Below are 26,166 nucleotides of genomic sequence, written 5' to 3' on the forward strand. Positions count from 1 at the left end.
CAGAGATCTGTGCATCAGCACAACATTGAAGTTAACAGATAACGTGGTAGTATAATTTGTCCCTACTCTTGTCCCTACTCTTAATGGATAATCATCATATATGATCATGATCAAATAAACATTTTGGCCACAAATGAGAAGCCATGTTACTTTAATAAAAACAAACAAACAAAAACATAATTTAAAATGTGATTTCATATTATCATACACATCATATTATCTTAAACATATTACTACATTAATAAATATAATAGATTTTTTTCAATGAATTTGGTAAATGGGAGAATTATTATAACCGTGTTTTTTATTTATACCACACATGAGCTCCAGAGGGCGACATTTTCAAAGCGATCCTTTATCAGGCCGGAAGTGGAGTGTAGGTCTTTCCGGGAAACGGAATTTATTTTTCTTTCCTTTGTAACTCAGGTTGTTTCAGAGTAGCTTTTTTCCAAAAGGCATTTCATATCTTTCTTCACTTTTTACCCTTGAAGTGTTGTTGGCAGTCTTTGGACGAAGAAAGACAGTAAAGTTTTCCCGTCACAGGTAAGGTTTTCCCTTCATACTGATATAAGAGTCCACATCTACGTTCTCACGTATGTAATTTGTGTGTTGTTACGTTGTTGTCCACGCTAATTCTATACAGCCGCATATTAACGAGAGCATTTTTCAGTGAAATAGGGAATGTATAACGTAGAGCTTGCATGCCATTGTATTTTGAGGGAAATGTTTCGTAGGCATTCTCCACATTTGATGTAAAACTAACTACAAATGGGTTAAAACTATGATAAAAACACACTAATAAAAGGTTGATCAAGATGAAACTCCATTTTCAGGTTCATCATGAATGGAGAAACTTGTCGAATGTGTTACCATGCGTCACTAATGAAAATGGTCACATCAGAATCCAATGCCCTGAGCATTGTCATCATTGAGAACAGATGAAATCTGTTCTGTAATGAATCAGAATTGAATGCAAACCTGTTTGTTTGTTTACAGATTATATAAATCTAGAGTACAGATTGAAGGCTCTGTCCATGTGCATTTAAAAATCTAAAACAATTGTACCTGTACCTGTAATATTGTGAATTGCAATTATTTTACATTGGAATTCTAATTTTCTCCTTCCTAATACTGATGTCGTTTACACAGAGAGGTCACTGAGGGAAACACAAACAGCCAGCAGCATCATGTCTGCAGATCTGGACCTGTCTCCTCCGGAAGTCCCCGAGCCTACGTTTTTAGAGAGTGTACTGCGCTACGGGCTGTTTCTGGGTGCTATCTTCCAGCTCATCTGCATCCTGGCCATCATCTTCCCCACATCCAAGGGCCATGAACAGGTGAGGTGGATCCCAAGAAGAGAATGACGTGGTGTATGGAAGTCAGGTTCTTCTTGTAACTGTGGTTTGAAACAGTTTTCTTTCACAGTTTAAGGGACACATCTTTCAGCAGTTTAGGAAAACGTTTTGGCTCAGGTTTGTCTTGGTGATTTGCGTTCACGACAGCTGGAGAAGGGGGCAGCTTCAGGCTTGAGCAAGCAGGAAGCAAAGACATTTGCCCATTCACTTGCTGTAGTTTCTCCTGTTGATTTCTCATTTAGGGTACACAAATAGAACCTCACAATCTCTGGAGTTCTGTGCATGCCATGTCAGTGTGACACTCTTGACAGCTATAAAAACAATCCTACAGAATTCGGCCATTTTAGATCTGACTTTTGAATTTATGTGAAGATAAGAGACACGTTGGGTTACTTTCTTAATCTCAATACAAACTGTCAGGAGACTTTATTTATAGGCGAGAGCAATTAAACCCAATGTCTAACTGTTCCATTTTCACCAGTCATCATCAGATGCACTGATTACTCTCCACAGTATGTCGCCGTTTCATCCTTCATAGCATTGTGCTGTCACTGCTCTGCTAGAAGAATAGAAAAGATTGCAATCACAGAAACAGTGCTGACAGACAGAATGCATTAAACCACTTATGCATTTCCTTGCTTCGTGTGTGGCCACAAAATCCCTGAATTGAAACATTTAGATCAATAAGAGACAAAATATCGAGATTTAACTTTTGAGTCTTGGACTATATGCAATTTATGCAAAACATAGTTAAATGACTCAGCTAAGTAATTCCTGGAAAACACTTCAAATCTATTTAAGAACACTTCTCTCATCATGCTTAACAGTTTATTTTCACACCTCATTTCAATGAGTCAGAAAGTTGCTTGATTGTGTTTTTAATGACTTCATGCGTTTCTCTACAGGAGGAAACAGAGTCCACTGACAGCAAAGCTGCCGAACAGATGAAGAAACCTAAAGGAGCGGCCACTCAGATTCGACAAAAACAAAAGAAAGAGAGCAAAAAGAAGCGATAGATGGCGTATGTGTGTGTGAACATGTGTAATCATCACTTGCAGTTACCACTACAATGTGCACTGACATTGAGACACTACAGTGTGACCTTGAACTCTGTCCTATTCACACTCAACATAACAAGGAGGAAACTGCCATGTTTGCTTACTGCTACATATTTCACTAGGTAACCGTTTTGCATGTATTTTCTTTTACAATTAATTACCATTTATTGGATTGTATTTGCATTAAAAACAGACAATTAAATGCATTACACAGTCATTGACCTTACTTTACATTCATTGCAGAATCAGTTTTGTCTAATGAGGTTGTGTTCTGTTGAAAGGAAATATTATGATTTAGTTGGTGTGATGCAGATTAGGACATTAGCAATATGAAATAAAAATGTTTTTATATATATTAAGACAATATTCAGATAATTCACAATTCACGTGGTGGGTAATCTAAGATTAGAAAGTTGAAGTAAAAAGGTCAAATGAAGACAACTGACCAGGACTCATATTTATTTTGTAGGCCCATTTCTGTTTACAATTTCATATTTGTTAATACAGATTCATCAAAACTCTCAAATAGGACTATAGGCATGAATGTAACCAAAAATGGTGTATTATATTTGGAGGTAAGAAATATTAAAAAAATTAACACTAGAGCTGCCAATCAACAAAAAATACCAATCAATTATCGTACACTGAATATTTTAGTGTTTGACTGTTGGTCTGTGAAAAGTAGACAGCATAATGGACTTTAAGGAAATATATGGACTTTCTGTCATTTATTAATAAATTAAAGAATAAAAACATAAAACATTGGAAGATTCTTAAGTCATCAAAGTAACCTATTTCTATCTTCATCACCAACATTTTTTGTGCTGTATGTATTACAGACTTGTACTGTATTTAATATTTCCGATTTCCATTTGTGTTTGGCTAATAACTTTAATTTAAACACATCTAATACTAAGAAACCGATCAAATTTAAAAGTAGAATACATCTGTAGTTCTTCAGTTGTCAATAACAAGCAAAGAACCGTACAGGTATCCAAAAATAAAATATTAATAAATGCATTAATTTGAGCACATACAATATAAATAAGCCTATTTTTATTTGCCGAGTTCTAATGATTTACTAAGAGTTTTAGCTCATTTTCTCCAACATAAGCTGAGGCTGACTCACCCTCATGTTCCGGAACTGTTAAAAACAGCGAGGTTCGTGTTGCCTAGCAACCGATTTAGCCTGTCACTAACCCGACTTGTGGATAAACGAGGCAGTTTCTTGCCATTAAACGTATATTTCGTCAGGTTTTTTTTCTCTCTGATAAAAAGGTCGTAACTCAGGCTGTTTTTGTCTGTTTTTTGTCAGATAACGTGTGGATGTGTCTGCCAGCGCAGTTCGGCGTAGCGTCGAACTACGCAACTCCGCCGCTGCTTACGTAAAGAGCGTAAAATCCAGTCTCGTCGTATTTGAACTCCTGTTTTTCGTCGTTGATGCACGACACAGTGCCTTTCCCTCTGCGAGACATGTTTTCTTCCCACTACAGCTCTGCTGCTGCTGTTTTGTCGCCCCTTCCTCTGAGCTGAACTCACCACTGCTGCTGCTGCTGCTGCTGCTGCTGCTTCTTCTTCGTCGGTGTGTCGGTGGTGTTTGTCCGGCCCACCGCCACTGGCAGCGAGCGGAGCCCCCTTTCTCCCGAAGACACGGCTCCTACCATGACCTGCTCCTCCTGCGAACATCCTGCCGAATTTCGCTGAATGGGAAATTCGTGGCCGGTGCCAGGTTTCCACAGTGACTGTCCACCCGCTCCCACTGACACCATCATTATTGCTCTAAATGAGGACAGCCATACTGATCTAACACGGCTCCTCGCTACTGCGCGTCTCGGATTTTTGGGCTGAATCTTAAGACGCGTCAAAGGTAAGTTGCACGTCGCTCGTGACGCTTTAATGCGGCGAAATAAGAACACGTTCTGTCAAGAATGAACACCAGCAGCGTGTTTTTAGTGTTTTACTCCCGCATTTTCACCCCTTTTTTACCCCCTTTTCTATGTGTTTAAAGGCAGCGTCTGGACCCCCTCCTCTCCCACTGACTTGTATTTCATTGTTGCTCAGGCCATTCACTCACATATGGTCAGTGCCGCTCAGTCTGGTGCCAGACCATTTACTACACGCCCTCACCAGACGAAAACCGTGTTTAAATGTCTTTTTTTTTTTCCTCTGTATTTTCATCGGATGAGAAGCGTTAAACTGACCGCGCGCACAAAATAAAGCCAACAAGCCATCGAAATTCAAAATGGAGCTGTAACAGCACCTGTTTTGATTCATCAGGCCGCATATGCGCTGTATGTGAGCCGGAGACCACGACAACCCTCAGCAGCATTTGTTCTTTTATCCAGCATTTGTTCCTGCTGTCAATCACACATCCATGTTGACGTCGTGCTGTGCTGTTTGTCCAACACACGCTCTGACGTGTATTTCTTTTTAATTATTATTATTTTAGTGTTAATTCCCATAGTAAAGCCTTCATCAATCTGACAGCTGCTTCTCCGTAGGCAGCTATACTACCCCACCCCATGGTTCCCCTAAAGCAGCTTTGCTGACAACAACTGGTGTTTATCCTGTGGAAATAGATTTTTAATTACTCGGACAATCTATTTACAGTTGGTTTGGAGTCTTTGGGCGCATTCCAGCTCATTTCCATATGGGACTGGATTCATGTTTGTTGTCATTAAGACACACAAACACTGGGTTTTTACCACTGGACTATTAAATGATAAGAACAAAACATCCACAAATCTGTTTGGATCTGAGGTAGGCCTTACGATTTGGGTTAAATAATTAATTGTAATATTTCAGACATATTGCCCGATTTGATTTGCTAAATCTAGCTTTGTAAATATGAAGTTATAGATCCAAAACTGACTGTAGAATTACTACATGGCAGGTTATTTCTGTTATTGATTCCACTTATGATTATCCTCTCATTAAATCATGTTAAATAGTCTTGTTTTGTCCACAAACAAAAAGATAAGATACATTGTCACAGCAGCAAAGACAGTAAAGCTAAATATAGTAAATAATAAACATGTATTTCCAGGAAAGTACAATATAGGAAGATATTAACAATATGACTATAAAAAGTTAAAATAGAATGCACATTACAGACAGTTTCCAGAATATATACAGCATAGGCTTGATATTCACCGTATAAACAAAGCAATGATGTTTAGTTTTCTGTCAGATTCAAGCAATGTTTGGATTACCAGGAGAAATGGCAGCTCATTTAGTCGTTAGTTAATCAGTTCATAACTGAATAATTGTTGCAGCCCTTGATTACAGCGTTTGTGATCTACTCATTTGTTTATTTCTTCAAATTGTGATTTTGATAAGTAAGTATAAGTGTTCAGCCCTAATCTAAAGTGGATCTTCAAATCCTCCCTCTCTCTCTCTCTCTGTCTCTGTCTCTGTCTCTCTCTCTCTCTCTCTCTCTCTCTCTGTCTCTCTCTCTCTTCAACAAGCTGAGGGAGTTCATGCAGCGCATCAAAACGACAACAACAACAACAACAACACCACAGTGCTGTGTTGACAGTCTATAGAAATGTCACAGACACTGTCAAACACTCAGGGCGTCTCAGGCAGAACGATTAAAAAGAAAACACTGCTCATCAACAGCTTTATTGTGGATTAACCTTCTGATTGACTAGACTTTAATAGACCTATAAAACAGGCTCCAAGAGAAGTGTTCGGGGAAAAGAAAGACTATGGCCCTTCATTTCAATATCCAGTATATCACAGAGATTGCAGTCATGTGCTGTCATTAATAAACTTCCCTTGAATTCATGGCCTAATCACTGTTTAAATGTGCTGCACCTCTGGCACAGAACGGCCTTTGTGTCCTCCTTCAGCACCGTCGGCCCTACGTCATTGCACTAATCATCCTTGAGCAGCACTTTTCTCACAGCAGAGATCGTTTGCTGCCAGAGCCTCCCGTAATAAGAGATGGACGGAAAACGGAAGTGCCCCTTTTTTATCAGTTGAATACCAAAGTGCCCTTCTCTTCCTCATGCGCTTCTTCCTCTCACATGTCCCCCTCCACCCCCCCCTCTGTTTGTTTGTCACTGAATGAGGAATACAGACCATGAGCTGGAGCAGCAGCAGCAGCAACTCGAAACAGGCTCATCACTGTGAAGGTCTAAAGGTGTGTGTTGGAGTTGAGTACAGACAACGGAGCAGATTTGATTGAGAGAAGTGGCACATGACACATGGGGCACACTTGATATGGAGTTCCTTCTTTGGCCCTTCAAATCGACTTATTCTCTTCAGAGATAATGGATAATTTGTTATTTTATTAGGACTAATGAGACTAATGTGCACATTTCCTTTCATTTCAATCTTGAGGGGAAACATCATTGCTCCTCCCCTCATCCTCCCTCCCCCCCCCCTGGGCAAACTGTAATTTTCCCATTTGACTGAAAACACTGGCTTGAACTCCGTCACTCTCTGCAGCACACAGTGGCAACTGTTACCGTCTGCTGTGACTCAGTGAGGTCTGTCGTGGCCAAATGTGCTCATGTGCCCGACCAGATACTTAACGGCTTCGTCTGCTCCGCTTCACATGGAGGTTTATGCTGATCTTTGATCATCAGGCAGAGGAAACATGAGGGAGAAGCACATTTGGGAATCTTTTAATTTGTCCTTAAATGTCCAGTGTGTGTGACATAGCACCCCACAAGTATGTCTTCATAAGGGAACTTATGTGCAGACGTGTGTGCAGACGTCTTGCTTGCTGACGGTTCGCGTGAGGTGAAATGTTGTCATCCGCACGTTTCCACAGTGGTTGAGTGGACCCTGGGTGGAAGATTGCGAGCACACCTCCAGCTTAAGTCTGCGCACGCGCTGTGTCGCACGGCACTTTCAAGTGCACTTGGTGAGACCACAATGAAGATGGTGAGGATGGAAATGTGCTTGTTGTACCCACAAATGTGGATTGAAACTCAAGGGTTCAAAGAAATCGCTGCTACTGTGCTGGAATGTGAGAGCAAGTACGCATGTGTGGAAAGCCAGATTGCTGAATGTCAGCACAGAAATGCGAAACCCTTTTTATCTGTGCTTAAGGCGAGGGCCTTGCTTTACACAGGCAGCCATCTTGCACTGCCATATTTCCAAAGCAGCCTGGGCAGACATGCATGTTTTGAAGTGGAAACTTACTATGCAAATGATTTCACCCACACAGTCTAAGAGTCCAGCTCTCGAAATAGTAAATAGTGTTTACATCCGTATCCAGCGTAGTTCCCAAATTCAGTGATCTCCTAAATGGATAACGTCCAGATAGTTAAGTGCTGGGCCCTTGAACTCATAGTTCATAGTTCATAGTTCATAGTTTTTAACACATGTTGCCACTCATTACCACATCTTTTCATTTCTTTCACATTTGTTATGAATCAGTTTTTCCTCACACTTCAATGTAAGAGAAATGTCAACGTCCACGTTGTGTGCAAAAAGAAAATGAACCTGAACTTGGCTGAAGCTGATAAGTCATCAGGAAGCGGTCTGAGTTATTCTCATGAAGCATAGGTGTTTTCCAAAGTTTCCCTGAAACTGCCTTGACATTGTGACAACACTGACATGCTGATTCCTGGTAGATGTAACATTGACCACGTTCACATCTTTCATTGGATTAGGACTGCGTTAGAAATGCACTAAGACAGGATTTATTCATGGACAGGAGGAACAATGGAGGGGAATGTAAACCTGGCCTTTTGTTTATAAAATCACTTTTGAACGGACAATATGGTTTTATGCCATTTTCTCGGGTCAGACCAGAGCACATGTGATAATGACAATAATAAACATATCAGCCTGATTTGACACCACACAACACCCACTTTCACCCCCTTCCCTACAGTGTTTTCCTCTCACCCAGCATTCGCTTCACGTGCCAGGACAGTGTAATAGATTTTGTAGATTTTTGTGACTGTAAGATCAACACAGGTCTGAGGTGCATACTGTACCAAGAGAACAAAACTTTTATTTGAGTTTTAGTGATTTGGTCAAAGTTTGGGCATTTGAATTTGAATTTTATAGCAACAAAACTTAAGACCCATGACCCTCAAGTGGTAGAAGATGAATGGATGAAAACTTAAGACATGTGGGGTTTCCATCCTGTTTTCATAATTCATACTAGGGATGGGCAGGAATATTCAATTATTTGTTTGATAAAAACTGAAAAATGTTCTATCAATAGTTGCATTGGTTTGACAAAAAAAATACCCCAATGAAAACATCATTTGTGGTGCATCTATTATCCCAGTGACAGCAGAGCAAGCATTTTAGTTTGAGAGCAAAATCAGACACATTGTGATCTTTGTTAACCGAACATCTAGAGGATGATTTAGTTTGACCGCCAACATCAACTGTAGGTCTGACTCATTCTAAATGGCCAACTCAATGTAACCTCCACATCCACAGCACTCTGTTGTGTTACATAACTTTTATTTTACATCACCTTTAATACCAGGAATGAATTAATAAAGTGGTGTACAGAATATAGGGATATATTAATGCTAGACGCAAAAGACATTTAAATACAATTTGATTTACACTGAAAAAGAGCTTCTTTGTTACCCTCCCAGCCCATCCTCCTCCTCCTCCTCCTCATCTCGCATCCTTCCTCCCATCCTGCCCTCCCACTGTTCAGGTGCCTGTTCTTGTTGCAGTCTCTGGCAGTCATGGTGGTGTGGTGCAATCTGGTTCTCCCACATTCCTCTATGCTAGTTTTTTTTGGATGGAGTAACTGAAATATCCCCTCATCTCACCATCTTTTAATTTTCCCCACTCCTTTTTTCCGGATTTCAGTTGGTCTTTATCTGACAGCGTCAGTATGACTCGTGTGTTTGCACTTCTCGACGTAAGGGCACTTTGGACACCATTTTAGGAAGGGGCATGAGGCTCGGCTACAGTGCCAGCTCTGTTGTTTACATATGTCGCCTCTTAGGCTGTCAAGGGCTTTCTGGCATGTGAGGGCAAAGTCCTGGAGAGAGCAAAGTGTTAAACATTGTGTGCATGTTTGCCGTGTCCTCCCCGGTGTGTGCTTCTACTCCACGAGTTGTTTTCCCTACTGCACTCCCAGCTGAGCCGTCCATGAGCAAGATATTGTCAATGTCAAATTTTATTATACTGCACAGAGCTGCAAAGACTAATCAATCAATCAATGAGTTGAGGAACAGAACACTAGCATATCAAATGGCTGCTTTGAGAGTGTGGATGGTTTAGTCCGTTTTACAGACAATTTTACGTTACATTTTGATTATGATGTTTATGAGTTGTGAAGACAATATTTCAGTCAGTGTGTGTGTGTGACTCACATTTACATTACGTCCACTGCAGCAAAAAGTCACCATAATAACAGGACATTATTAACCAATTACGATTTGCACATCTTCATAATGACTGTGACTAAGATTGGAATACTCAGCATGTCTTGAAGGAGAATTATTCACTTCATGGTGAAGCTGCAGCTTGAAACAATCCCACATAAGGTTACAAAAATCAAATTATCTTCATTTTAAATCAGTTATACAAATACAAACATGCCTTGGGGTAGTCACGTTTTACTGACACTATTGCTTTAATTGCCGCCATGTCGCATTTATGCTGTCCATGTAAACAAAGATCCTCCTGCTCAAGATCATACACAATCTTTTAACCCACACCTAAAACACTTTTACTTTTTTATACAATGGACTTGGTCACTAAGTAGAGCTGTAATTTGGCAGTAAGTGTTGGGGATCAGATCCAAACTCTGTGAAAAACCAAAATACAAGCTTCACGAGTGTCGAGCTGACGTTACATTTACTAGAGCATCAGCTCTTGCTGCCGTTCAATGGCTTTCGTAAAGTAAGCCAGTGTTAAAACGGCAGGTAAAAAAACAAATTCCACAGAAATATGCATCTTTTGGGCAGCAGCAGCTGTTTGAAGAGAAGGGCTTCACAGTGCTGCTCCAGGTTTAGTGTCTGTTTTGCATGTGTATTGACTTCATGAGCTGCTTTCTGTTCCATCAAGGCTATAAACCGTCATACGGTGGACTTGCACGCTGTTCACGTGTTTTGTGTGAGGCAGTCACTCACTGGTCACACAATTCCCGCAGTCCTGGCACCATGGGAAATGCACATTGGCAGGAGTTGAATCAAATCTTGCGTGTGTGTGTGTGTGTTTCTCTCATGCTCATGTACTCACTTCTCTTTTCTGCACTCGGATCCTTCTGTATCTTTGAGAATTCCCATACCTGTGTAATTATGTTCTGCTTGCACATTACACTTAAAATGCCCCCTACGTCTCATCTGTCCATGCAGTGTACTACAACCACCTACGCGTTCTTTTTCCAGCCGCTGCCAGCTCCTTTCTCCTCGTCTGTTAATAACCCTTTCGATCACACGCGTGTGCTGGAAACACTTGCATGTGTCGGGAAAAAGGATGTGAGACAAAAGTGTGGTTATGCATGAGTGTGTGTGACAGAGTCTTGCTTCCCAAACACTAAGGAGCAGCTGCTCGCACACACACACACACACCTACAGGTGTGGTGAATATTCTATCTGGAACCGACACTGCTTCTGTTCTCAAAGAAACAGAGCTGTTTCGTGTGTGTGTGCGTGCGTGTGTGCGTGTGTGTGTGTGTGTGAGTCTGTTCCGACTGGCCTGAAGTAGCCATCCTCACAGTGAGTCATCACACAGAGCCTGGAGGGGAGGCTTGGACTCGGTGTGCGGACACAGCACTCACAGCTTTCTGTGGCTGCACTTGACTGTCTGAGCATGTTTGTCTTTGTCTGCTCATAATGACACGGTGCGCTCTTGACTTGTTGCATTTATCAGGCCACAATAGATGTGTTCAGCAGCAGGGTGGAAAGGAGAAGAGGCAGTATACAGTAATTATCTGTCGAAGACTGGAACACTTTCTATTGCGTCACTCCACACGTACGGTACTGAAGCTCCTGCGTTGGAGGCTTTAGTTTTCCTTCTGAATGCTTATTGATTTAGAACAGACGGAAATGACCTTGAATGTACAGTATGAGGGCTGACTGATTCAAGGGATCCAGTTTTTCAGAGTATTTGCATGCTAAATAGTTCTAACTGAACCAGGAACTGCTCCAACAAGTGTAGTGGTCTGGTGGACTTAAATAAGATGTGAGTTCTGGGAACACGCACGGCTCTGAGGCTGAGAGAGGTCGGTGAATGAAAAGGGACAAGAATCTTTCTCGGTTTCTGAATGAGATCCATGAATAACTTTTGTACATGTTCACAATCCAAAGATATTTTAAATGCAATGACATAAAACCAAGAAAAGTGGCACAGGAGTTTTAAGATTATGTTTTCAAGTTGATGTGATTTTTTTTTTTTATCAAATGTTTAAAGATGACAAACCACCGTGACTCATTTCACAATATTAATATAGATGAGGAATTTTGTGCATAATATAACATTTTTGACTTATTTTTTACGACCATTTCTGTAAAGCCATGTTAAGGAAATAAGACGGTAAAAATAATAAGGGAAACGATTTTAATAAATCTCCTGGCTGCAACCCATCCCAGTCTCTACAAATGACTGCTCTAGACCACTTCTCCTTTGAGGGTCATAGGGGAAGATGGAACTGCTCATAGTTAACATTTGGCCAGTGGCAGGGGTTACATGTGATTCCAGTCCAGTGCAAGGACTTTATCATATTCTCTATTATTAAAATTACTTCGGCTACTAATTCCAGTTTTCGCTTGTTCCAGGTCTGCACATGGGGGCGGGCAAGAGCAAGCCCAAGGAGCCGGGCCAGCGCTCCATGAGTCTGGACGGCACCATCGGCACAGGCTCGGACAGCGGGCGTTTTCACCACCTGGGCCCCGCCCAGCAGACCCAAACCCCCAACAGGAGCCCCGCCGTGGGCACAGGCAGGCGGGGGCATCAAGGGCAGCACCATCACGCCCCGACCAACACTCCTGAGATGGCTCTTTTCGGAGGTGTGGACCACACGGGCACGATCACCTCGCCGCATCGAGGACCTCTGTCAGGTAGGGAACATGTGACAGTTCATGCAGAAACCCAGAAATCGTTTTAATTTCAGTGTCCGTACGATAAATATGTAACTGTCTTCGTGTGAAGACTGGAAACATTGAAAAGCTCAACTTGCTGAATTCCACTTCCACTTCCACTTCCATCTCATCAGTATAAGTGTAAGAAATATACATTTTACTGGTAGTTTTTGACATTTGGACAGAGCCACACTAGTTGTTTCCCCATTTGCGGTCTTTGTGCTAAGATAAGCCAACAATTTCCTCATTCTAGATCCATAGTAAACATGTTGATGTCAGCAGTCTTCCAAATTAAATCTCAGTCTAAAATGTGACTAACAGAACAAATACAGTGATCACATCTCATCCAAATTCAAACCAGCTTCCCCTTGTCTTTGAAGTTGCTTGTGTCACGGTGTTATTGCTGCTGCTGTAATGTGTCTAGACCGGCCAGATGGTTGAGTTAATGCTGCTCCATCCAGAGAGTGAAGGGGCAGCTGGTGATTCAGGAGCAGCTCTGTCGGGTCGCCTCTTCCTGCCGAGCATCTAATGACCCAGTCGGCGTTTGGCTCATTCAAAGCACGGGGTTTGAAGATGCTTTCGAAAATAGAAAACCAATGATGGGATGACTTTGTCCTTCATGGACGATCGGTCACAAGCAGTCCGAATGTCGATATTTCTCATCAGTCGTTGGCAAATTGCTTCACGCAGATTTATAGCGTTACCTGTACAGTAAATAACAAAGTATTACCACAGGCCAGACTTTATTGTTAACGCTAAATTCTGGAAGTTGGTGTGAGTAGGTCATGCAGGGAAGTCCCTCCGTCTTAAATTACTTTGTTCCCTAAAAATGTGGTACTATGTTTGTGTTTCCTGCAGGAGGTGTCACTACATTTGTGGCACTGTATGACTATGAGTCACGGACAGCGTCTGATCTGACCTTTAGGAAAGGCGACCGGCTGCAGATAGTCAACAACACGTAAGATTCAAGTCATCTCTCTCTGTCTGTCTCTCTCTCTCGCTGAAGCCACAGCTTCACAAGCAGATTTGTCAACGCACATCATGTGAGGACGAGGGCACACAGTCGTGTATGTGAGCGAATACTGTGGGAGTCAGTCAGTAACAGTTGACGAGTCTACAGTCTGATACGTGAGAGCAAACACATTCTCACAGTGTCATTATAGTACTCCACACACTCTATAGAGAACCTGTCATCGCAAGATATACACTTATATCTCCCAGCTCATGGATAACACCTAAAAGGTTGTTTTCTGTTGGATATCAACACATTTCGAAGCACATAATGTTTTTAATTAAAAGTCACAGGGTATATATTAAAGTAGTAGGCAGTTTTTAACTTGAAGCACTGGGGCAGACTTCACACACACACACAGGTGTTTAAAATCAGAGCAATGGTGTTTCTTGTCTATTCCTCTGCACTCTTTCAGTAACTTCCTGCCATGAGTCTGGTCAGCTGCATTAATATAGTCTTGGCGCTACATACTGGGGCTGATTTAAAAAAAAAAAAAATTAAAAATAAAAAATGAAATGCATTCGGTCATCCGATCCTCTGTGAGTCCAGAGATCCCACATGATGGGAGTAATGAATAAAAACCCTGCAGCCCCAGCATGTCGTCCCACTGCATACCCACCTCCTCTGCTATCTGTCTTTGCTCTGCTGTGCTGTTTGCCTTGCTATGTCTCTTTGCTGTGTTTTGATGTGTCTGCTGTGTCTGTTATCTCTCCCCCTCTTTCTCTTTCTTTCTTTCTTTCTTTCTCATGCTTCATGGTTTCTCCTAGGAAAAAGTACAGCTTCAGGTCAGTACTACTTAATGCAATAAAGGGTACAGACAGTGATTTTTGGGGCGCTTACACTTGTGAGTTAACATAAAGGCGTGAAATTAAATCTGCATTTTTTTGTTTTTTTGGTGATTTTCATTTCAGGGTGAAGAGTCTGCTAACGCCTTGTGTTTTCTTCTTGCTGCTAACAAATCGATTGAAAAGACCAAAAATCAAAAAGTCAATTATTATTTTGTGCGTAGCCTTTAATTATATTGGCACAAACTCACACCGACTGACATGTTGGTTCATTTTGTTTATTTAAGTGAATCCTACCTGTACTGTAACTCATTAGTAAGCTAAGTGTACACAGAACGATTCTGTGTAGTAAAACTATTGTCCAGGTGAAACCACAATACTGCATTTCTTTGAAAACGGGAAACTAATCTGCCCTGACACGCGCTTCTACTATGAAGTCATGGTCTTTTCAGGGGATCTGTTTACGGTGCAAAAAAGTATGAATTCTATGCATTTATCTTCTTCTTCTTCTTCACTTCTTGCATTTAGAAAACCATTTAACGAGGCTGCATTGAGTAGTTGAGCAGTTTTCTGTTTGATGTTGACTTGCGTTGCTGTCTGTGTCACAGAGAGGGGGACTGGTGGCTCGCTCGCTCCCTAACAACAGGCGAGAGTGGTTATATCCCCAGCAACTATGTGGCTCCGTCTGACTCCATCCAAGCAGAAGAGTAAATTATCTACTCCTTGTTTTCGCTGTAACAGTTTGTTGAGCACTTTTTTCCACCGACAGAGATGTGAAGCACTTGTCGGTAGCTGTGATGATGCATGCAGGTTCTGTATGCAGACACTAATGACTCATGTGCCGTCTTATATTTTCATTCTATATGTACGAATCTAAAATCTGACACTCGGGAGGAGCTTCTCACTGATCTTATTCTCCATGGCCCACTTTCTCAGGTGGTATTTTGGGAAGATCACACGGCGTGACTCAGAGAGGCTCCTTTTGAACCTCCAGAACAGACGAGGGACCTTCCTGGTGCGAGAGAGTGAGACCACTAAAGGTGAGAGGGGCAGATGCTTGCATCACTGCAGCGGCTACTCTCGACAAGATTTTTTTTATTTTTTTTTTAATGTGATTGATTTGTGTGTTTATGTAAGTATTAAAGACAGTATTGCAGCTGTTTTATTTAAAACAAGAGCTCCGAAGTTCATTGTGATGGAACGCTGACTTGTGTCTGCCTCATTTCACACTTTGCGATGTCTACAGTTTCCAGCCGTGTACGTATATACACTTCAAGCGTAACTAAACCCCCTGATCTGCAGCTAACTCCACCCAGTGCCTGATTTTGAAAAATGCCAAGAAGTGGGCAGGGTGGTGTGAGTAAGAAGGATGGAGAACATCCTTTTTTAACCCAATATGTGTAATTTAAAATACGTAAAACTACACTGTCAAGAATTGAACCTGGATCAAATCAACAACAAATTCTAGATACACATATAGTTGATCAGTTTTCACCTGGAAAAAGTGGCTTGTGTATTTAACTGCCAGACTATTGATCAATTGAAATACTGAGCAGTCACTTTCGCCTTCAGTTTAAAGATTTATCATTGTTTTAAGATGTATCTTGTGTCCATCAATGTGAACAACAGACACAACCTCTTCAAGAAGAATATAATCACTCACTCACTCACTCATCTTCTGCCGCTTTATCCTCCACATGAGGGTTTTGGGGGCACTGGTGCCAATCCCAGCTGACATGGGGCGAAAGGGGGGGTACACCCTGGACAAGAGTATAATGTCTTCATCAAATAAAAATTGAAAAATAAAAAGCATTCTCACTACAAAGGAAGACACTGTGCAGTAGCTGTTATCGCACTTTGAAAGAAGTTCTTCTGGGACTGAACTTAACGAGGCAGGATCTTGTAATGAAGTCATTTGTTAACTTTCACACAGTCCTGTGGCACCAGCATCTTTGTTCTCTGTCCCTGTGGCAGAGTTTTGCATCTTTCTTTGAAAGAACCTTGTGACATAGATGAACTCATCGGGGGGTTTATTTTGGAGGGAGTGCAGGGGGAAAAAAGGGTGGGGTGGAATGGAGTTGGGTTTGTGAATGGAAAGGGGTGAATCATTTGCTCTGCCAGAATTAGGTCAACCCTAGGATGGTGCTGGATTTCCCCCCAGCTTCAAGTCTCTGTTTTCCCAACACACACACACATGCACACATGCATAATGAGGGAGGGAAGGAGAGGCATACAGAGTGGGTAGAACAGTCAAGAGGAGACTCGGGAGGAAAAAGGAAAGGGGGAGGATCTTGTGTTCAATGACAAATGTGAGGTTCACAGTGTGACCGATAAGCACAGGCCTGCGACTCATATGTTATCATAAGTCAATAATATCATATCGTGTTCAAGGCATGTGTGATCATCTATATGACTGAGGATATGAGCACTAAAGTCTTGACCTACTTCTGCTTTCCAATCATGGGAGCTAAAAATCCATGCAGCTCAGCGCAGATACTGTGTGTGGCATTCAACTTACACACATGGGCAGAAAAGACCATGAAATTATAACAAGTGCTGCAGCTGTTGTGTCCATTAATCGTATTAAATTGCTTTAGTAAGCACACATTTAGACTAGTGAGCACTCTGGAATTACTCCAAAAAATACTATCTTGCAATGTTAAAGCAATTAATGTCAAATTCCAACCATTGGGTTGATTCGCGCACGGAAATTGATTTAGTACTCTGTTTTTTGGTAGTAATCTTGTATACATAGCCAGTAATGTCGTTTTTTAAATATTTGATTAGGAAGTCCCATCATGCATATAATCGGTAAACTACGAAAGAAATCACTCCACGGAGGCACCTCTCGGTCAACCTGTTGGTTGTCTTTCAGCAGCTGCAAGGCTCTAATTTTATTTATTTATATTCATATTTGATATGATTTATTGCTTTTTTCATTTTTCACACATATAATAATGGTTATGAAATCTAGTCTTTAGTGACATTTTCTTACAATAAAATCAGATTGTGCAGTAGGCCACACAGGACGATGTGAAGGCTAAGCTGACCCCTCCACACACACACACACACACACACTAAGGTGTTGTCCAGGGACTTGCTCAGTGCAGCTGCTTGGAAACTCCGCAGAGCAGCTGTCACACAGGCCATAATATGCCTGCTTTTATGGCTCTAACCTGTCTCTTGTCTGTTGTCTCTTCTCGTTCACAGGGGCATATTGCCTGTCGGTGCTTGATTATGACAACACCAAAGGCTTGAATGTTAAACATTACAAGATCAGGAAGCTGGACAGTGGTGGGTTCTACATCACCTCCCGCACCCAGTTCACCAGCCTACAGCAGCTCGTCTTTCACTACCGCAGTGAGTACTCACACACACACACACACACACACACACACGTGTGTGCTTCACAACACAAGTACCAAAAGCTGTGATAGTTAACCTTTCTATACTACTGTTGCCCTAAACCTGCCCCCTTTTCCTTTCACTCTCTTCCCCCATTTCAGAGCATTCTGATGGGCTATGCCATGCACTGTCAGATGTGTGTCCTGTGGCCAAACCTCAGACACAGGGACTGGCCAGGGACGCATGGGAGATCCCCCGAGAGTCCCTCCGCCTCGACCTCAAACTGGGACAGGGATGTTTTGGAGAAGTCTGGATGGGTTAGTACTACATTCTACCTCCTTCTAAAAGGAGTTAAAACTGTAGTGCGTAACAATTAAAAATGATTTAGATTTATGATAAAGATTTGGTTTAACTGATAACACAAAAAAAGTTTCTAAAGTCACTACTACTGCTCAAAAACACGGGAGGATAGGTTTGATTCCCCCGCTTTACAGTCTTCAAGTTCATCTAAATGAATCAGCTGCTGATCATATCAAAGAGCAAATATATTTAGATGTTCAAGTGCATTGGAATATTTCTCCTGGTCTCACAGTCGCATAATGGAACAATACAGAAACGCAATATAAAACCATGTGACAAACTCAAGATACTCCTGATGTGTCAATCATCCATCTCGTTTCATTTTGTCAGGTGAAAGTAAAGAGTTATAGCGTTGATTATGAATTATTGCGCTGTGTTTTCTCTCAGGTACATGGAACGGTACGACACGGGTAGCCATTAAAACCCTGAAGCCTGGCACCATGTCTCCGGAGGCCTTTCTCCAAGAAGCACAGGTCATGAAGAAGCTGAGGCATGAGAAGCTGGTCCAGCTGTACGCGGTGGTGTCGGAGGAGCCCATCTATATTGTCACCGAATACATGAGCCAAGGTGAAACGGGATGAAGTGGTGACAGAATGTTCAGGCTGTGTCACACTAAATGAGTCATTTCTCTAAATACCATATTTGTGGCTCTGTATTCACAGGTAGTTTATTGGACTTCCTCAAAGGGGACGCAGGAAAGATGCTCCGTCTGCCTCAGCTGGTGGACATGGCCGCTCAGGTAAAACACATTATCTTCTAATGTGCTCTGCCTCTTATATAACCATGAAGAAAACAAAACCGTAAAGTGATCTGAAGACAAGATATAAAAACTTCGTCCCCTCACTCTGTCCAGATTGCTGCGGGCATGGCCTACGTGGAGAGGATGAACTACGTCCACAGAGATCTGCGTGCCGCCAACATCCTGGTAGGAGACAACCTGGTGTGTAAAGTGGCAGACTTTGGTTTGGCAAGACTCATCGAAGACAACGAGTACACTGCAAGACAGGGTAAGTCCTCGCCGCTCGTTTCTAGAGATGTTGTTTTTGTCTGTTAGTTAGGGCCCTCAGTTTTAATGTGTTTCTCAATCAAGAAGCACTGGTAAGAGTTGCTTTACATTGTTAATATGGACGTGTGCATATAATAGACTTCAAATCAATGAGTGTGAGCTGTAATTGTTTGTTTTTAATATGATAATATGATCCTTTTAGGAGCCAAGTTCCCCATCAAATGGACGGCACCAGAGGCAGCTTTGTACGGCCGCTTCACCATCAAGTCAGACGTCTGGTCCTTTGGTGTGCTGCTCACAGAGCTGGCAACTAAAGGCAGAGTCCCCTATCCAGGTAGGGATTTTTACTGTCTCTTCCATCCTTAAATTACTCGGTCCCTCTCTAATTTGTTCAATATCTTTAAAAAAAAGTAGGATGACACCTGTAAGCCTTTCATTTTTAAATACTCATTTTCAGAATCTAGATTCTTCATCATTAGAAACTATATCAAATCAAAAAGATGGGGGTAGATTAATCTATTCTACCACATGTGTTGTATTTAAATGACTGTTTCTTTCGTCAGGAATGGTGAACCGCGAGGTGCTGGACCAGGTGGAGCGCGGCTACAGGATGCCTTGCCCGTCAGAGTGTCCCAGCTCTTTACACGAGCTCATGCTGTCATGCTGGAGGAAGGACCCAGAGGAGAGGCCTACCTTTGAGTACCTGCAGGGCTTCCTAGAGGACTACTTCACCTCCACAGAACCCCAGTATCAGCCCGGGGAGAATTTATAGAACCACACACTGAACCCCCGACCCGAGGAAGAGAACCTCAACACAGAACGATCTGCACTAACCGACCTCAGAGGAACGCCTGTGATGTGAGAGGATCTGAGCCTGTGAAACTCATCTGGGAGGAAGTTGAGGTTCTTCTGTAGAAGCAAAAACCGAAATAGGAACTGACAGAAATCCCCCCCCTTGCGTGCTATTGAGGAACTGCTGCAGAAGAACCTGGAGAACCTCCTCCCTGAAAGGATTCACTGTTTACTTAAGGTTCTCCTGTAGCTGTAAGAGGAGAACTCATGCTGGACAAACTTTGATTTGATCGATTTGAAGTAATGTGTTACCGACAGGTGCCACTGATGTGGGAGGAACCGAATCAGGAAGCTCAGAAGGCGCAAAGAAGGACAGAAGACTCCTGTCTAAGGGAGAACGTTAAGGGAGGATATTTCCCTCGAGCATGAGCTGTTTAGAGACACCGCCCTCTTTCCCTCTTCTGTCACGTCTCTTTTTCACTCGCCTGTGTTTCTTTCTTTTTTTCCACCCACAGAAGAGCACTGCCACTGAGGCTCAGGTGCCAAAGCAGAGTCAGTCTCTCCCATCTGCCTTTCTCCTCTGTCTATTTCTGTTTGACTTTCAGTATCTTTCTCAACAGTTTTCCCAAGTTGCTGCTTCTTGAAATTGTCTCCAAATAACTCAGCTCTGGAACACTACTTTGCATCTTTATTTATGTTTACTTGGATATTATGTGCTGTATTCAACTGTTAATAGCAGACAAAGGTTCCTGGGTTGTTTTTTTTCCCCATTACTTTTTCAATGACGGTAATTCCAGGATAGATCTACTCTGCAGGCAGGTTCTGTAATTCTGAGAATGAGGTCATTTATATGATTTATTTTGTTTATTTATCTTGTTTATTCCCGCTGTTTTTTTTTTTTGTTTTTTTTTTAACGCTAAACAGCCATGGTGCACTGCTGGATCCAACCTTGATGATTAAAACTGATTTTGGTACAGGTAGTGTTTGAACGCTTGTTGTTGATTTAACTGGAAAGTAGCAATGCAATTAATCAGCACTGCTGTGGTGGCAGTACAGAGCAGTTTAAGTAATGACCATCGCATTTCCTCAGTGACAAATTAGGTATTAAACATTTGTGTGACCTACTAAGAGGCTCGTATGACTATGGAACCAATCATGTTACTGTATAATATCAAAACTTGGCTCGAGGTGGAAAAATCTTAAGAGTAAAAGCCTGCTGTGCTCTGTGCCAAACCAATCACACCCCATACTGCTGTCTTGTGTATATACCGTTTTATCAGCAAGTTCTTTTTGAGTTTGTTGGTTCTTTAACTGCATAATATTTACTTCAAATAAGACTTTGCATCATTTGCCCAGTAATTGTCAGGAGACAGAACAGATCAACCCTGTTGCCATCCTCTAAGTGAGCTGTTATGACCGTAAAATATGCAAACAGGCAGCCCAAATGAAACTGTGTTTCTGACTTGCTCTAAGAGTTGATTTTTAAAACCAGTTAGCATGCTTTTGTGCTGTTCTTCTCTTTACCATTGACTGGGTTGGTATTTATGCTGGTATGGCTCAGGTTAGTGTGTGGGGATCAGAAACAGACTTGTGTGCCATCAATCTATGATAATCTTTTTTTTTTTTGCCATCTTATTTGCCACTGTCAGTACTCACTGTTGCACTGTACATACTATAGCTCTTTAGAGTCAATTGTGGATTATGTACAACCCATTAAAAAAAAGGAAAAATGGCACATTTCTGTTGAGTGTCACACATTTTCACAGTGGTTTGGTTTATGAGGTGATCGATGCAGCGACAGTAGATTAAAACTATAGATTTTTACTAACAAAATACTATAAAAGCATTTGTTAAACTATGAATCAGCAATAAGAGAGAGGACAGCCCCATGCCTCCACAGTGATTATCCCCCGATGATGAATGATTACAGCTCATTTAAATCGATAAACGTGTGTAAGACTCTGACACCAGGATGAAAAGGAGAATTGATATGATATGAAATATGAAAAATGAGGTCAAAGATGTAAATAGTATCTAAACAAATGACTGTGATGATCATGTTATTTGTTTTGTATAGTTCTTCTTTCATTGCACCTCCATGCCGGGGTTTTTACAGTGATGCACGCCTGCTCCCAAAAAAAGTTTTCATAACAAGACGCTGTTTTAAAACCAGGCTTAAACGGAATGGGTTTTATTTTTTATCAAATATCGGAGTTAGAATGAAATCGTATTCTGCAAAGGACAATTTTAAATTTGGCTTGACACGTATATTTATAAGAAATCACGATTCAGCTGTTCGTAAGTGCTTTCCTCTTTTTGAATTGGGAATTACCCGGGTTTTGTTCCGATGCACTGAACCGCCTGTCCGTCACTGGGACAATGTGGAAGTTCATGGGCTCATGACTCAAGTATGAGTCGTCAAGCTCTGACTGTGCCATATTCAAGTGTCTAATCCTTTTTGTTCTGTTTAATTTTATTACTATTATTATTATTACATTTTCTTTTAGAAATCTATGCAGTTTGAGTAAGATAATCCTGCAGTTTTACAGCTAGTTGTTTTAAAGTCAAAACGATGATCATAAACGGAAGGTGTGAGCATTTTGTAAGGACTTATTTTGTCTTCTTTTTTTCTGATGAAACAGGATTGAAATGGGTATTGTGCCACTTTATGTTGATCTTATGTTGTGCAATAAATTATATTTCAAATGTGTTTTGATAAGAGTGTGTGTTGGTGTGTGTGCTGTCCTTCAACCTGGGAATAATTCCTGTAAAACTTGAGCTGAGTGATGAGAGAACTTGAGAACTAGGTAAAATATTCTGTTGTCACTGATGGACGTCCGGATCTCCTGGTTTAAATTGACATTAATTCATATTATTTTGGCTTATGTCATTTTTGCACCAATTCTCAAACTAATTTTTTGGCTCTAGTTGATCAAAACAGCACTATATGGTTTATTATTATTATTATCATCATCATTTATAACATCTGATACCTTTTGATATGTTTTCAGCTGAACCTTTTTCAGATTTTGAATATCACAAGGCTGTTTGTTTTTTTAATCCCTGTCATGGATGGGTAAGTTATATATATTTGCAAGTGTAACATACATACTTAGATTACATTATACTTGGGAGTAAGTCGATCTGTTCACAGGACAGTAAATCAGGAACATTTTGGCATCTGACTTACTCAGAGCAGCTAACGTTTTTGCCCACATGGGGGCAGTGTTTTTCATTAGGACACTCATGAAGGCCACATTATTATGGAGACGCAGACCATCAGCAGCAGCAACTTGAACACACTTGAGCACACCTGCTCCTGCAGTGCAGGCCTCTACTTAACAACACTGAACTTTGTTAGTCACTCAAAGACAGTGTGATGGACGATGTCCAGTAACACCTTCTTTCTTTTCTTTTGTTCACGCTCACTCATGACATTGTTTAAAGTTCATGAAAAGCCTCACTGGCACATTGTTCAGTTTTCCTCGCTCTCTTTTTGCCTTATGTCGAAATGTAACTGCAGCTGTTAATTGGTCACATATGAGCTCTCCCTGTATCGGCCTGATTTAGCGGGCGCACTGAGCCAATCGGCTGCAGAAATGACCTTTTCTAATGAGTAGCTACAGTTTCCTGTGGTTGTTTCTGCAGTGATGTGATCGGGAGCATAAATACGTTGGTTGATAACGTGCTTCATTTCCCCTCAAGATGCATAATTGGTTTTAATGAGTTGTATGTTGATCTAGTGCCGGTGCCAAACTGGAAACGATGGAATTGAATTGTGACACAGAAAGATCAATTAATAACTTTGCTCATACGAGTGGATGAATATGTAAGTAGAACTACAGTAGGGAGAGGGAGAGGTTGTTGTTTTTCCCTTGTGAGCCACAGTGCGAGTCATTCATCTCAGTTATCCAGACAGTGTCAAAGCTCCATCTGTGAAAACAGCAAACACACTGATTCACTCTCTCTAAGTGACTGCCATTGAAACCAGACACACACACACACAGAGAAAGAGAGAGGGTGTTTGTTTTCATCTCATTACAGTGACAGCAGCATGGCAACTCCGGAGAGATGTTGGATAAAATTGGTGTTTCGTTTTTTTCTTTTCTCTCCCTCTAATGGTCCAGGTTACCCTTCTCTTTCAAACAATCCCTGGCCCGCGGTCAGCGTAGAAAGAGATATCACGGCCGTTTGCTGCTAAATGATCCGTTACAGTGAGATGATAGTTTTGGCGAGGGTTGTGTTTTCTAATTTCTAGTGTTATAACTGTCAGTCATCGACATTCTCAGCAAAACTTTAAGTTTGTACTGACGGGTTGAAAAAAAGGGAAAAAGTGGCAACTCTAAAGGTTGATGCCTGCGTCAGTGTGGAAAACAAACGTACAAAAGAAGTTAAATCAGGTAAAGTATAACACCTACTGATATTTGTTCAAATTGCAGGGCAAATTCAATGTCCTTTAATGTCAACATTAATATCAGCGTCCTGGAAATGTTGGCTATTAATACAATTCTGCAATTCAAAGAGACTTCCACTCAGATCAAATCAGTCCGTGTTCAAGATTGAAAGTTATAAAAATCCTCACACTTTAGCTGGAGGCCACAAAATATGTCATTTTGCAGGGCAGTGTTTTATACTGACAGAGATCTTTATCGGGGACTTTTGGCTTCGCCAATGTTTTGACAAACTTGTCAACTCATCTAAGAGAAACAGACAAAATTGCGGTAATGGTTTCAATAACACCAGAATGTGTTCGTGAAACTGTTTTTGGAAAAGCGACATGACGAATTTCTGTCCAGCATAATCAGCGGTTGACGCAGAAAATGTCATACTTCGATAAAAAGTTAATAAAGTAGTGGATTTATGGAGTAGTTTCATTTTCTTTCACTTTATACTTGTGTTTTCCTAGATCCTGGAGGGAAATATTGCCAAATATTTCATTTTGCTCCCTTTATTTAACCATTTTTATGGTCAAAACCTTATTATGCGCCAGAAATTTGAGGAACAAAAACAGCTCCACCTCAAACAGACCTAGAGTTACAGTACTGCTGACAGTAAATGCATCACATCAGTGATGCAATAATAGAAATACACAAATATCGAACTAGCCAATCACATGGCAGCAACTCACTGCTTTTAATGATGTATTCATGGACAAGACAACCTGCTGGAGTTCAAACCAAGCATCAGAATGAGGAAGAAAGTTGATTTCACTTGAACATGACATGATAGTTGGTGCCAGACATGTTGCACTTTGGGGGAAAACATGCAAACTATATGGAAGGAGACGGACACGTCCGAGTTAAATACAGAGGAAAAACCTGACAGTAGAGTTTGTTTCTGGACTCTAACAAATACTTGGTTACAGTTGTGTCAAAGTCTGACCTGAACACAACTGCAATGTTGTGAACTTTTTACAAAGACTGAGAGCTTTTAACGTCGACAAAACACTGGTCTGCCTTTGTCTCTCGGTTTGGTAATTGTTAAGACTGGTACTCCACAAATGCAGGACTCAAAAAACAAACAAAAAACAACACATTACTTGTCTCAAAAGGGTGGTTCAGCACACAAAGTTCAATCGGTGCAGGCAAACAAATACAAAAAGGGCAAGGCAAAGGCAGAAGTCAGTAAACACAACGAATAACAAGCTGGACCATCACACACCGAGGTACAAGGACAAAGTGGCACAGAGGGAAAGGGCTCACAGCTTATATACACATGAGGTGGAGGGAGACAACGAGACACAGGTGAATCTAATTAGGGCGGGGCAGACAATCAAGACTCACAGGGGCAGGAAGTGAAGCGATCTGACACGAGAGGAGAGGAGAGTTTCACAATAAAACAAAAAACATGACCTTAAGAGGACTGTATCAGGTAACATTTCAAAACAGAACAAAAGTCGTCTGTCCTGTATTAATCACACGGCCAGAAAAGATAACTGGAATACAGCAGCCATCTATGTCAGATATATTGTGTAATAGACACAAGTTTTCTTTTGTTCCAAGTGCAATTAATGGACTTAATCAATCCGCCAAATCCTCTGTGACACTTGGCAGTAAGCACTTGCTACACTGTTATTATAAAAAAAAAAATGAGAACCTCCATTAAAGGCCACATAGACCGGAAGCTCCAATTAACGCTGCGTTTGTGTGTGTATTTGCGTCATTACCTCGTTTATGAAACCCTAAAGTTTCAGAACAAACAGTTCAGCCACTGCTGAGAAAATAGTGTTGTATTGTTTTCCTGGGCTCTGCGAAGCAGATCGGCACTTCCGTAATTTGATGTCGTCATCAGAAATCCTCACCACTCCTCTCACCACCGTAGCGCCTCCTGGTGCGGGCACTAGTCCGGGTACATCCGGTTGCGTACATTCAACCGCAGAAGAAGAAGAACTACTCTCGTTGTAGCTGCTGAGATGCAGAGCATCCACC

At 41.4% G+C, this 26,166-nt stretch overlaps 2 protein-coding genes across 4 annotated transcripts; both read left to right on the forward strand.

Moving 5' to 3' along the window:
• The first annotated feature begins 364 nt into the window (after positions 1 to 364).
• manbal (mannosidase beta like) lies at positions 365 to 2,630 on the forward strand. Its single transcript, XM_044023801.1, has 3 exons — positions 365 to 543; positions 1,150 to 1,337; positions 2,261 to 2,630. Exons 2-3 carry the CDS (start codon positions 1,188 to 1,190, stop codon positions 2,369 to 2,371), a joined length of 261 nt encoding a protein of 86 aa, XP_043879736.1. The 5' UTR covers positions 365 to 543; positions 1,150 to 1,187; the 3' UTR covers positions 2,372 to 2,630.
• A 1,119-nt stretch (positions 2,631 to 3,749) lies between these two features.
• On the forward strand, positions 3,750 to 22,448 carry LOC122768098 (proto-oncogene tyrosine-protein kinase Src-like). Of its 3 annotated transcripts, none has more exons than XM_044023798.1 (13): positions 3,750 to 4,280; positions 12,136 to 12,417; positions 13,297 to 13,396; positions 14,218 to 14,235; positions 14,844 to 14,942; positions 15,172 to 15,275; positions 17,446 to 17,595; positions 17,742 to 17,897; positions 18,328 to 18,507; positions 18,603 to 18,679; positions 18,794 to 18,947; positions 19,149 to 19,280; positions 19,510 to 22,448. In XM_044023798.1, the coding sequence occupies exons 2-13, from the start codon at positions 12,144 to 12,146 to the stop codon at positions 19,716 to 19,718; spliced, it is 1,653 nt and encodes a 550-aa protein (XP_043879733.1). In that variant the 5' UTR covers positions 3,750 to 4,280; positions 12,136 to 12,143; the 3' UTR covers positions 19,719 to 22,448. The 3 variants fall into 3 exon arrangements, with proteins under 3 accessions (XP_043879733.1, XP_043879735.1, XP_043879734.1); XM_044023799.1 differs by lacking the exon at positions 3,750 to 4,280 and adding an exon at positions 6,541 to 6,560; XM_044023800.1 differs by lacking the exon at positions 14,218 to 14,235.
• The last annotated feature ends 3,718 nt before the right edge of the window (positions 22,449 to 26,166 follow it).

This window comes from Solea senegalensis, linkage group LG4 (genome assembly GCF_019176455.1).
Source record: "Solea senegalensis isolate Sse05_10M linkage group LG4, IFAPA_SoseM_1, whole genome shotgun sequence".
In the NCBI taxonomy this organism is placed as follows: domain Eukaryota; kingdom Metazoa; phylum Chordata; class Actinopteri; order Pleuronectiformes; family Soleidae; genus Solea; species Solea senegalensis.